The sequence below is a fragment of the Catharus ustulatus genome, chromosome 7, assembly GCF_009819885.2.
Source record: "Catharus ustulatus isolate bCatUst1 chromosome 7, bCatUst1.pri.v2, whole genome shotgun sequence".
Lineage (NCBI taxonomy): Eukaryota > Metazoa > Chordata > Aves > Passeriformes > Turdidae > Catharus > Catharus ustulatus.
The window spans coordinates 20,746,518-20,759,616 of NC_046227.1; the positions used below are offsets into that span (position 1 = coordinate 20,746,518).

The window sequence follows — 13,099 nt, forward strand, 5'->3', positions numbered from 1 at the left end:
TTGGAGAATATTGCCAGTTCTCTTGCATCATTCCTTGTGTTTACTGAAATGAATGGTACCAGCATATTTAATGTACTGTTGTGCTTTGCAGAGGACTACAGACTAAGATAAGCAGTGAGGATGCTGGATTTCAAACAGACAGGAAGCCTAAAATTTTAGATCAAGTTAAAGCTGATGGTGAGTAGTTCACATTTGTTAATACTTGAAACTTGAACTTTTCTATTCCTTTGAAGAGATGGCTGTGTAGTCAACTCTTGAATTGTTGTCATCAGATGATTTTTTTTACCCTAGCTGTAGTGTATTTTCTTTGAGATGAGATGGCAAGAATTGGATGTAGTTTGGTGTTTTTTGGGTTTAATATATTTTTGTTTTAGCAGTAGTCAAAGCTGTGTTGTGGTGTTACAGGATGGTGTGGGTAGGACAGTGCTGAGGAGGGGGAAGGCTGACACAAAGGTAATCCTGCCACGTGGGGTGACATGGCTGCTACATCCCACTGGGGAAGAAGCCATCAGTTGTTCTTTGCTTATGAAGTTAGAATGAGTTTTCTGCATGAAAATGCAGAAATAAGCACAAATAAAAGAAAGTGACACACTGATCTGAAACAAAATGACGACATCCTGTGCATCTAATGGGTCATAAATTTCCCTGTGGATTTAGTGACCTGACTGATTTATTTTACTATTTTGTGACACTGATTTTCAGATTTATATATTAGGCCTTCTATAGTCTTTTCTACTCAGTACACCTCTGTTAATAAATCATAACAACACAAGTCCTGTTTATATGTGATATAAATTTTAACTGACGGTTTATAGCATACATGAAATGAAGATTCCCCCTCACCCCCCAAAAAAATAACACTCCATATGACTATTCCTGAAGAATTTAATTTTCCCAATATTGTGTTTTAAACAATTTGACGAAAATATTTATGTGTTTGGGAGATAATCACATGTTTAGTCCAGGGTAGAAAATTGAATTATCAGGCAACTAAAGGGCAGGAAAAATAGGTCTGGCAAATTGCTGTGTTTTTCAGTTGTTACCTTGTACAAATACACAAGGTGCATTTTAATGTTACAAGATTTGTAACATTAAAACTGAAGAACAGAAGCCACAAGCATGTGGAACTAAATAAAAACTGCATCTTACTCAATATTGAATAGTCCTTGAGCTCTTGAGTCACTGATGCCTATATAATGAACTGAAATTCATTAGTACAGTAATTTCACGACTATAAGGCGCACCCTTTTGACTAAAATTTTCCCTCGAAGTGCGCCTTATAGTCCGGTGCGCCTTATATGATGTACAAAGTTGTGAAATTTGCCAAACCGGAAGTGTGAGCTGTGAGCCGTGGGGGGAGCCGGCAGTGCCGCGGCAGCCAGGTGGAGGTGGGCCCAGGGGCCGGCAGCACCGCCCCTGCCGGGTGGAGGCGGGCCTGGGGGCCCATGGCTGCTGGGTGAAGGCGGGCCAGGGGACCCGCGGCACCGCTCCTGCCGGGTCCAGGCAGTCCCAGGGGCCCATGGCTACCGGGTGAAGGCGGCCCCGGTGGCTTGCGGCACCGCTCCTGCCGGGTGGAGGCGGGCCCGGGGGCCCATGGCTGCCGGGTTGAGGCGGGGCCTCGGCCAGCAATCACGCAAGGGGAGCTGGGGGCAGAGCCTCGCTGCAAAAAAAAAAGTGCGCCCTATAGTCCGATGCACCTTATATGATCTACAAAGTTGCGAATTTTGCCGACTCTCAGGGGGTGCGCCTTATGGTCCGGTGCGACTTATGGTCATGAAATTACTGTACTTTAAAAATTGTTCTAGACTAGTTTTTTTCTATTTGGTTGATGCATGGCATCTGTAATCTTTTTATTAAGGAATAATATCTGAGTTAGAATACAATTATTTGGCAATATAAACCAAATATAAACATGTATTTAAGTAGCCTTTAAAAGGGTTAGGGAAAATACTAACATCAGTAAGAAAATAGTAATTGTTACTAAATATACTGGATGCAGAGCTTCATGATTTAATAGGGAAGAGAGAATCTTTTTGTAATTTTTATTAATTTTGGAATCTTTCTTTAACTTAAAGATCACAGTGATACAAAACTCCTTCCAAGAACAGAAGAACTTCAGACAGCTGAAATTAAAACAGTAGATTTTAGAGAAAATAACAATCTTGAAGTTGACAGACTATCAAACTGCCAGGCATGTAAAAATGACATCTCTGTAAGTCATAGGAATTATCCTCAACTGATTTCAGAAAAACAAGATGACAAAACAAATCAAACTGGCTTGGATACAGTAAAAACTCAGGATGTTGGAATCCAGACTTTGGATTTGGGAAGGACTGTACAGAAGGAAATTAATGTTCCTCAGGATGTTGAATCATCCACATTTAGAGAACTGGTCCCTCAACACGACAGAGATAAGAACAACTCCCATGTTCAAGTGATGCATGAAATGCATCAAGAGAGTGAAGATACTTCAATAGAACAAAATCTTGAGACACAAGAAGTTACTCATAAAAAAGTAATTCCAATAAAAGACCAGAGTCACATCTGTATAAATGGCAGTGATTTTGCTTCACCAGAAACAACTGCTGAAACTTCAGATGACTCTCCTGTAAAAGGTCACCCCTTTTATAGACAGGACACCAAACCTAAACCCAAACCTGCTAATGAAATTACAAGGGATTACATACCAAAAATTGGGATGACTACTTATAAGATAGTGCCTCCAAAATTCTTAGAAATGATGAAGAGCTGGGAATCAGAAGTTCTATCGGATCATAAGGATCAAGAGGTATCTACTTTAGAAGCCCCCAAGGAATTCACAGTGCAAACTGAAATTCCTCATCTGTCAAAAAGTGTGGGTCCTTTACAGGCTGGTTCACAAAATGAAGCTGCAGCAGCAAATGGTCTGCTGCAGAGGGTGAACAGCATTTCTGAACATACTATCACCTCTGGAGCTGAGATTACTACTGAGACCAACCAGATGGAAAGACAATCTTTCAAGCAGCATGTTCCACTGATGCTGAACTTGGATAATACAAATGCTTCTTCTGAGACTCAGGACAAGTCAAATGCATTAAGTCCATTAAGTCCTACAACAAAGCCTAGTTCTTTTTATCTGCAGATGCAACGAAGAGCTTCAGGTCACTATGTGACATCTGCAGTTGCCAGAAGCACGGTTTGTGCTCCTAATTCAATTAAAAATGAAGTTAAGAATACAGAGATGGGTAAAAAAATGTCACCACCAGATTTGACTTCTTTGGCTTTACAAAAAACAAGTATTCCATCTCCTCCTGCAGATCAAGAAAAAGTTGATGATGGAAAAAACATTGAATCTTCCACCTCTCCTGTTAAAAGCAATAAGCCTTTAAACTTTCCCTCCTGCCCTCCAACACCTTTGAATCTAAAAACTCTCAGAACTTTCGCAGTTCCAAAGCCATATTCCAGTTCAAGACCATCCCCTTTTGCTCTTGCTGTCTCATCTGCAGTCAAAAGGTCGCAGTCATTCAACAAGACGCGTACGATCACTAGCCAGGCACCGAGAGAGGAATTGCCAGTGGAGCTCTCCTCTGTCCCTGGGGCAGCTGAATTCTCCTCAGCTACCTCCATGCCTGAAGTGAAAAGTCCTTCCTTACAGACCATAACAGCAGGGTCACAAAATAGTCTGATGGATAAGGTAAACTTTATTTCTGATACTAATTGACTGTGGATCAAGTGCAGGCTGTGTAAAGGCTGGTTTCTGAACCACTCCCTGGTCAGAAAGCACTGTATTTGTGCAGGGAAAACAGCCTGTGATGTCCACCAGTAGCACAGCATAATAATGAAGTGCAGGATTACAGGGAATGTTAAAAATGAGCGCAACATCATTCAGATGATTGGAAATAATAATTTCCTTCCATAATTAACATCCCCTACTTTAAAGAACTGTAAATTAGATAGTCATTCATCCTGTGTAATACTTATTATTTGTTCTTTATAGTTCTGTGTGCTGGTTTCTTAAATTTAATTCTGAGTGGCATGATCCATTTGGCTTCAAGTGGTCATGCCACAAGCACTCTTGAATGAAGATATGAAGTTTTGCTGGCATAATTACTTGAGAGAGAAACTATATGCTGTGCTGGAAATGTGGCTGATCTCAGAAATCTTGAACCAAGCAAACACTAGAATGGCAGCAGTTTGCTATGCAACCTTGTGCCAGGTTGATTCAGATTTCCATTTATAACTGATTCAGATTAAAAGCTTTTGGCTTCTTTTCCTTCCACTTCCTCCCTTTATAGAAAGGCAGCCATGTGCCTAGTGAGCAGAAGAGTCAGGCACAGTCAGGTGCTTCCCCTGACCACCCACGCCCTGTCACCAAGAGACAAACCGCGATGACGCTCCCGCGCGCTGACCCCGAACAGATCCACCAGAGCTTGCTGGCTGCAATCCGCTCTGGAGAAGCTGCTGCCAAATTGAAAAGGGTGAGTTTTCATCATTGCATCCAAAACAAAGAACTCATGGTGCTTCCTTCAAAATTACCATACTAATGCCTGATTCTAAAAGCAGTTAGTTTTGGCACAAACTCCTGCCTGGAGGTCTCTTAACAATGGGAAGAGAGGTGGGGAAGAGGGTCAGTTTTGCAGAAATGCACCCACAGAGCTTCAACTGTCTGTTATTTTCATGCAGTACAAATGTAATCAAAATCTTCCTGAAATGAAATAGAAATCTCTAGGTTATCAGTTAAATATCTCGTCCATAAAATCTGACTTGTTTGTGTTTACAGGGATTGAAATTATATGGATTTAGAAACCAGCTGAGCAGCTTTGTTCTGGACCTGAAGTGGCTGCAACCTTTTGCAGGCAGATAGTGCACAGTTCTGAGACTATTCTCCTATTTATTAGACTTTATCGGGTCCGTAATCTGTTAGGCATCATAACTGAGATATTTCTCAATATTTTGTCAACAGTCCTGGAAGGAACATCTTCCCCTAACCCCTCTGGTTAAAAGCTTTCCTAAAATTAACCTATGTGTCTCTCGTTGGATAAAACAGTCTACATTTCTAAAATCTGAACTGTTTTAACTTTGCAACCGACCATAACCTCACCAAGTTTTCTTGAACTCACATTAGTATTCTGCATTCTGTTTTGAGGACTAATTTTTTCATTGCAGAAGGTCAAAGAAATTCAGTAGTTTTTGTTTTTCTTCCCTTTTCCACTTGAAAGAAAGTAACAATGTGTGGTAGGTGGATACAAGGGACAGTTTTGTTTGTTTTGTGGAAGTCTTTGATTCCCTTGGGTCGAAATCTCACAGTGAATGGCCAGATAGTGGAACATTCCATTTTACAGGATTTTGTTTCATTGTAGTAATGAAACAGCTTCTCTGAGGCTTATATGTCTCCCATCCTTTCTGCAGTGAATAGGAAGACTGAGTTTCCTGGAAAAGTTGCAAGCACACTCAAGTAGGGTTTGATCAGCAAAACTGGTATATAATACACTTTAGAATTGCTTCTAACTACATGTCAGTAATCATATTAATAACAGGATAAGATTAAGGAAACACTGTATTGTTCAGAATCTGTTAGAGGTAAAATCTGTTCTACCAGAAATACTGTTCGGATTTTATTTGCATATATTTTTAACATTTTTTTTTCCTTCTAGTGCATAATTGCACTAGATTATTGCATTCTGAATACTATGACACTTATTTATTTGCTCATTCTTTTTAATAGAAATGTTCTTAGTGTAGAGTTTGACCCATATAGTCTTTATCAGTCTAGGTACAAAAAATGGCATGGGGAAGAGGAGAGAGATAATGACTGAAATTGGTTATCTTCTCCCTTTCTCTTCTGTGGGTGGGAGATGTGCTTTGTCAGTAAATTACATGTTGAGACTGGGGTGATGAAAGGGCTGTACTTTTAAAGAAGAAATTATGAATAATGAAGAAGCTGTAACCATAAAGAAGAGCAGTCTGCAGCACAGAAATCTGAACTAGGCTTAAAAAAACCCCTGGAACACAAACAAAATGCAGTGAAGAACTCACTGAAGTTTTGCCAAGCATAAAATTGTACATGCTGTTCTTTTCACTCTCAGGGTGCATATGCTGTGATACAGGTATGTCTGACAGCAGAAAGAGATTTTTTTGGCCTACAGCAAGTTTAATAAAAACATAGTCTCATTTAATTTTTAATGTGGAGAACTGGCAGTAGTAGGACAGAGAAATTAAGCATTTTGTATCAGTAAGTTATTTACATCCAAAAGTGCTTTGGAGAATTGAGAGGACTTACAGAATGCATACACCTCATAGCTTCCAATATTGTACTGCAGTCAGGAAAAGGAGTCCTAATCAGATCCATTTGAATAATGAGTGATGTCCATCAGGAGCTTGCTTCTCTTACCTCTTACCATACTCTCTCTGCTTGCAGCTCTGAGGGTCATTTTAAAAAGTAAATCTTGGCACCACTTGTCAAGTTCTTTAATTCTTTTCACCATCTGTTTTACTTAATATGTTGTGAGTATGCAGTGCTGAGATCTGTGGCCTTTTGTGTTGTTGGTCTTTCCTGTTCAATAGGGCCCTCAGTAATTACTAATCTAAAATGGGTCAAGTAAAGTTTCTTTTTAAGGATTTTTCACTTGAGAATGTTTTCATTGTATTTAGTAAACTCTGTGCTGTGGTATGTGGCTCTCATGGCTGTGGAGCATCTACAGCTCCCGTCAACTCCAGTTGGAGCTGTTGGGTTATGCAGTTCCACTGAAAATCAGGCTTTGGCTATCAGTGCTAGAAGTTATGATTTGCTTCTGATAAAAGAAATATTACTATGGTATAAAGAAGTGTTAGAAGATATAGTAAGAAATCAGGTCTGCTCAATATTTAATAAAAATGTATGGTTTAGTGATGTTTTTCAAGTACTTCTTTGCATCCAGGTGTGGAGAAGGGCAAAAAATGACACATCTTTTGAATAGTTACGCATGAAATTTTTAGTCAGGATAAAATATGTTTAAACAATGTTTTTAAGTCTTCTGTTTCCACTTCTGTAGAATATGTGCTTAGTTAAGGAATCATATAGGAGGTCTTCCATTGCATTGAGAAAAACACCAAATGAAGTAACATTGTGTAACATATTGGAGAGAGAAAAATCTGGAAATTTATTTTAACATTTCTTTAATATTTTTTTCTTTCTTTTTGTTTTTCTCCATCCTCCCAGGTTGGTCCTCCATCAAACACCATAGCTGTCAATGGAAGAGCCAGGCTTAATCCTTTGTATTCCACAGAATCTAAGGCTAATCCCTAGATATTATACCAAATATTTTGCACTTTACTACTGCTTCATAGGCCAACTTAATACTAATTACAAATTTTTGAAAGTGTAAATGCAAGTGTATGTTAATATATTTTTGTCAACAGTTTTAACAATTTCAAACTGGGTCTTTTGATGCCTTGAAAAGATTACTAGAGTATGTAAATTATAGTAATATTTTGCCTTTTTCTCTTTATAAAGCTGACTATGCTGCTAAAAAGTTTTAAGACGTGTAAGAGGTGTAGGTGAGCTTTGCTTATGATAGAATGAGAATTGAAGATTCTTGATTTTAGCCTTCAAGACTTAACAATGTGTAGCACTATGCTGAAATTACAGATTGGAAGCAACCTAGAAGTTTTAGATCAAAAAATAATTTTCAATTATGTATTACTTTTACAGATTGTATGAACTTAAATCTACCACATGCTGCCTCCATATTACTTCATTAAATTAAAATTGTAATTAGTAGAAATCTTAATTCAATGTAATACTTTGTTTCTGTCTAAAAAAAATAGATGTTTTTGTTCCTCTATCAGAGAGTAATTAGGATATATATTTTGATTTATTTGTTATCCTCCTGTAATTTTTTTCCTGGTAGCACACACACACACACAAAATCAGGACATAAATTATTGGAAACTTCTGTATTACTCAAAACCTTTTCTTAACAGTAGCACTACATTATATTTTTCAACTACTCTTTAAATGTCTGTATATAGTATTTACCTAACACTCAGATAAGCAATACTTTCTGTAAACTAATTATATCTTTAAGTAGTCCTGAACATATAGTTAGTTACTAATAAATAACAAATTCCAGTTTTGATACTTAATGAAATAGAATATTTTTTCACACAAAGTAGAACCGAAAAATGAACCGCTTTGGACTTAATCATACAAAATATTTTAATCTTAAAACAGACAAAACCACATAAATAATGCTTATGTAAGAGAGCATCTATTTATAGATAAAGCATTAAATACCAAAATGGGAATATATATTAAAAGAAAATGTTTCACATTGTATTTTGTCTATTTTAAATTTCTTGTCAAGATTATACATTTTGGGGAGAGGGTGGAAATATTATCACACTCATGATGAAATAGCTACATTATGAAGGCATGCAGCAAGTCCTGGGGTATTTGCCATATTAAAATATTTTTATGCTGGACTTGATTTAAAATAAAGCAATTGTATTTAATTTCTACTCTTTAACAATATATATATTTTGTACTTTAGGAACATTACGTAACTCAGTTTCAGAAACTGATCTATATGTGCATTTTCAAATTGTTTGCTGCCAGGTTTTTGTGCAATAATCTCAAAGAGGTCTAATTACTTTCCTAGTAGAGAGTCAATTACCGATTACAAGTTATGGTGTTAACTTAATGCTGAAACCCTTTAAGGAATGTTTTAGTAAATAAAAATTCATACAGAGATCTGATGAACATTTTTTCATTTCTCTTCTCTTCCATTTTCTCTCCTGTGTCTTAGTCCCTTGTCTATGTGTGTTTCCACTTCCATCTCCTTGTTCTTACCTCCAGCCAAGAGTTCATTCCATGGGGGAAGCTCACATGATAATTCAAAACATCTGTTTCAGGTTCTTACTGCAAAAGAATGTTTCAGCCTTTACTTGAAAATAATAAGATAGAAGATACAGGGGCTTTTCTAGTTTCTAACTGGGGCTTGCATTCTAGATTTCTATCTTGAGGGACACACTTGAAAATTGTAACTTGCTCCCTGGATTCTGGTCTGTGCTTTTTGTGGTATTTGAAGTCTGTGGTTTAGGCATTCCTATACAACATGCTGATCTGTAACTGCCAAAGAAAGGTTGCATTGTGAAAAGAGTCTCTTGTACTTTGGGTGTGTGGGAGTTACAGGGTTTTTTTTCAAATGTTGGTATTCTCTGCTAAGGTGACCAAAGTTATTTCATAAAATTATTTTAATCTCCACCTGTGCTAATACAAATATATATGATGTTTCACTTTTTCAAACCAATCAACAAAGTCTGATTTCTTGTTTTGGGGAAAATTCAAATAATCACACTCTGTTCTTTAGTTTTTGACTATAAAACTGTACTGCTGTGTGTATCTTAGTCCCATGTATTAAAAATAAACTGCCTTTTCATGTGAACTCCTGAAGGCAAATATCTTACATAAGAGAGATAAAACCACCTTGCTTGAATTTTAGCGTTTCTTCTTTCTGTAACTGAACTTGCTTGATAACCGACTGTAATGTCTACACACGCTATAGTACTGTGAAACTCTTCAATAAGACTTTTCGTTACTAGCTGGCAATTTTGATTAACAAAACTTTCTCTTTCCCTCTTCTTTCAAGATATGTATGTAAGACATTTTAAAATCTTTCTGTTGTATTTCTACAGATGCTTTTTTTCTTACACTCTTTTATTAAAGTCTACTAGACAAACTCTTGTTGATGAACTTGATGTGTTTATTCATTATTCAACCATAAAAACATTTCTGCTCAAGTAACAAGCCCAAGCTGGACAGAATTTCATTTTTTGTTGTGGATACCTTACATGCAGGGTCCACAGACTATTTTTTGAGCCCAAGAATACTTATAGTTTGGACAACATGTGTCACAGATGTCTTCTAACAGGAGGCAACTAGTTATGCCATACCTCTTATAACCCCCTTGCCTTTTGCATGGCAGTCAAAATGTTCAGGAAGGAAGATCAGGATACTGAAGTAAATGAAATGTCGGTGTAGTTGTCCAGACACAACAGCAGGCTCCAGTGAAGGTGTGTTATGACCTGCTGATACCAGTTATTTGAAGAAGCAGCAGGTGTCCACCTAGCACAGTGCACAGTTCAGATTCCAGGGATTTCAAGGTAAGGATGGCTAGCAAACCAAAGAGAGGTAATAAAAATTATCTTGTTAGCAATTGTAGAAGATATATTTTTAAATTTATCCTACAGAAGAACAAAATTAAGACTACAGATGTACCTGAAGAAGGGAGCAGTTTTTCTGGGACAGCATCACCAGATAACTTGGAAATATTATTGTGACTAAAGGTTGTAAGACCAAGGTAAGAGCTCTCATACTTTACAGCTGCAAGATGTTAAACCACTCAGTGTCTCCATTTTTAGGACGTACATTCAGTAATCAGTCCCTTAGTTTTTCCAGCTACTTATAACTGTAATGTACAACACAACACTCTCCAAGGAAGACATGAAAATTATGTGGATATGGACCAAGAAGCATGGTATCACATATGACAGCACCTAATACTTTTAACTTTATTTATTACAGGTAACTGTTACCAGCCAAAGCAAACATTTTCAGTTGGAGTTGCTTACAATTCTGCTTTAAGTTACCAAAAGGTTTGCTGTACTTCTGTTAAATAGAACAAGGAAAAAGTGCTGTTGAGTAGTAGGGTGTACTCCTTGAATGCTTGGCCACACTGCATCCTCTGAGGTGTTGGACATCTACAGCAAGATAAAAGACTAAATGTAACTGACTAAGCAGGTGGGTTGGTAGCCAAACAAATAGAGCTCTCTGCAGAAGGGAACATGTCTTAGTTTGTCTATGTTAACTGACTACAAGGCTGAAGTCAAAATGGTGTGTTTGGACAGGAATGCTGCAAGCACGCACCCCAAAGTGTTTGTGGATGCTGTGAGAGGTCTGAGGTTCTGGAGCTGTGGTGTTTTGTTAGTGCTTGGCTCCTGATGGTGTAGCTGAAATATCACTTGTAGACAGATTGCTTATGAAGTCTATTTTGGTGACAAAGCAAAGCTGTAGCAATATCAATGGAAATGTTTGACAGCTTCTAATGGAAAAGCATGCCTTCTATGGGGAATTATTTTATACAACCTAATAGAACATCACAGCTAAGATGGACTTTTCCTTTAAAATTTCTGATCAGGTAGCTTTGTGAGAGGGAAGATGTCCTTATTAAAATGGCATGAAATTTGTAAATGTGAGAAACTATACTTGTTAAAAACTTAAATACTTAATTTTGTTCTGTCTTCCTTGAAAGAGCAATGTGGTATGGGAACTGAGACAGAAACTCTTTGTCAAGAGTTTATTGCAATATATTGTGCACAAAGTTGCATTACTTTTTTTCATCTGTTCCTATTTATTAACACAAGGAGTTTACTTTTTGGTGGGTTTATGTCTGCAAGGAGCATATTTGGAAGAAATGTATAGTTTTCTGATTTTTAACTGTAATACGCCTCACATTCACTAACAGTACAACAGGTAGAGTTTAAGGGAAAGAAGAGATGAACATTTCTCTCGTCCCTCCATCACCGTGAAAAGGTCACCAAAACTGTTAATGGACTAAATTATTCCTAAATTATTCAAGACGTTAAGAGGGGAAAAAAAAAAAGGAGGGGAAAGGAGAAGGGATGGGGGAGATAAAAAGGAATACTTTTCTTGAACAGCATGTAATAATTTAGTGATGGAAGAAAATCTCTTGTCATTGGGACAAGGAAAAATAAATGTATCCAAAATGGACACTAACAATTTAAGGAAATTTCAACTTAGTATTATTTTAGAGTGATTGTGCATGTATGGATCTGGAAATAACAAGGGCTGTATCATTCCCAGTTGAAATAGAATTCTAGTTCTATTCAAAAAGGATTCCAACGAGTTTAATTGGAATGTAAGTTGCTAATTCCTCTGTGAACTTCCCAAACTTTGGTAACAGTCCTGTGCCCATAACATAGCAGTATCATTATAGACAAATGCCAGTGATGTTTGCTTGTTACCAGTTTGTGATTGTAAAACGAGTGTATTTTTAGTAGCTGTTTGTTGATAGCAGCTGTTGTGGGTGAAGAACAACTGTCTTCTGTTTCAGCTAATCTGCTTGGTGATTTCTAAAGTATTAATTTCCATGAGTGTCTGGGAATTACCAAACAATGCTTATAACAGGAGTTTTAGGGATAGGGTAGAAAGCTTATTCTTAAGTTTACCCTTAGTCATTTCATTGCTCTCAGAACAACTGGTACACTTTTCACTGAGAGTTGGGTCACTGTTAATAAAATAACAAACGTGATATGTAAGCTGTCATTGTTAAGACAATACTAGAATGCATTTTTCAGAAATTTGTAGTCTTCTAGACTGATGGAATAAATTTTCTCTAGCCTTTTTATCTCTTTTTTACCAGTTGTTCTCAGTACTAAGCAGGACAGACTTTGCTTTGCCTGTTAGGTTTGATGTCATCCCAGCCAAGCAACAAGCACATGCTAAAATACCAGACACCCAAAGAAACCTTCACAAGTGTCAGAATAGTTTAAGGAATGTGATTATTAAAGACTAGGCTTGTGTATGCGCTGGTGAACATTCAAAGGAGTAAAGGAATTGAAGCATACAATCAGCTCATGACAGAGGGAGAGTTAAGACCACATAACCTATAAAATCTGGCCTACAGTTATTGTTTGCAAGGGCCTAGTGTACTCAGTGTGCTATGGTGGTGTACATTAACCACTAGAGTACTTACTAATGGTTAAAATATTTCTAGTTAAAAAATATTTAATAAACTATAGCTGGAATCAGAATTTCATAATTTCCCCTCAGCTATATGTGTCTGTCAGCCTGTTTGTTTAATGTCTCTTTTTCCTTCCCTCCCGCCCCACCATGTGATCCTCAGCAAGTAAGACTGCAATCCAACTGGCTATAGTCACACTTAATCTGAAGTGGCAAAGCAAGAAAAAAATTACTTAAACTCACATTCGCTTAAGGCTTTATATAGCTCTGATTTATCAACAATACAAGAAAAATATTTTAAATAGTTAAACTGATTCCAACTTTCTAAATTAAATACTTGAAATAATGGGGAGATGGAATGCAGAAGGAGCTGCAATT

At 37.2% G+C, this 13,099-nt stretch overlaps 1 protein-coding gene across 9 annotated transcripts in view; it reads left to right on the forward strand.

Moving 5' to 3' along the window:
• COBLL1 (cordon-bleu WH2 repeat protein like 1) overlaps window positions 1-9,699 on the forward strand; it is an 80,696-nt gene extending 70,997 nt beyond the window's left edge. For all 9 annotated transcript variants that reach the window (XM_033064809.2, XM_033064811.2, XM_033064812.2 and 6 more), the window contains 4 exons: window positions 92-177; window positions 2,076-3,673; window positions 4,275-4,457; window positions 7,178-9,699. In XM_033064809.2, coding sequence (XP_032920700.1) covers window positions 92-177; window positions 2,076-3,673; window positions 4,275-4,457; window positions 7,178-7,264 — 1,954 coding nt within the window. In that variant the 3' untranslated portion in view covers window positions 7,265-9,699. The remainder of the gene's footprint in view (window positions 1-91; window positions 178-2,075; window positions 3,674-4,274; window positions 4,458-7,177) is intronic.
• The last annotated feature ends 3,400 nt before the right edge of the window (window positions 9,700-13,099 follow it).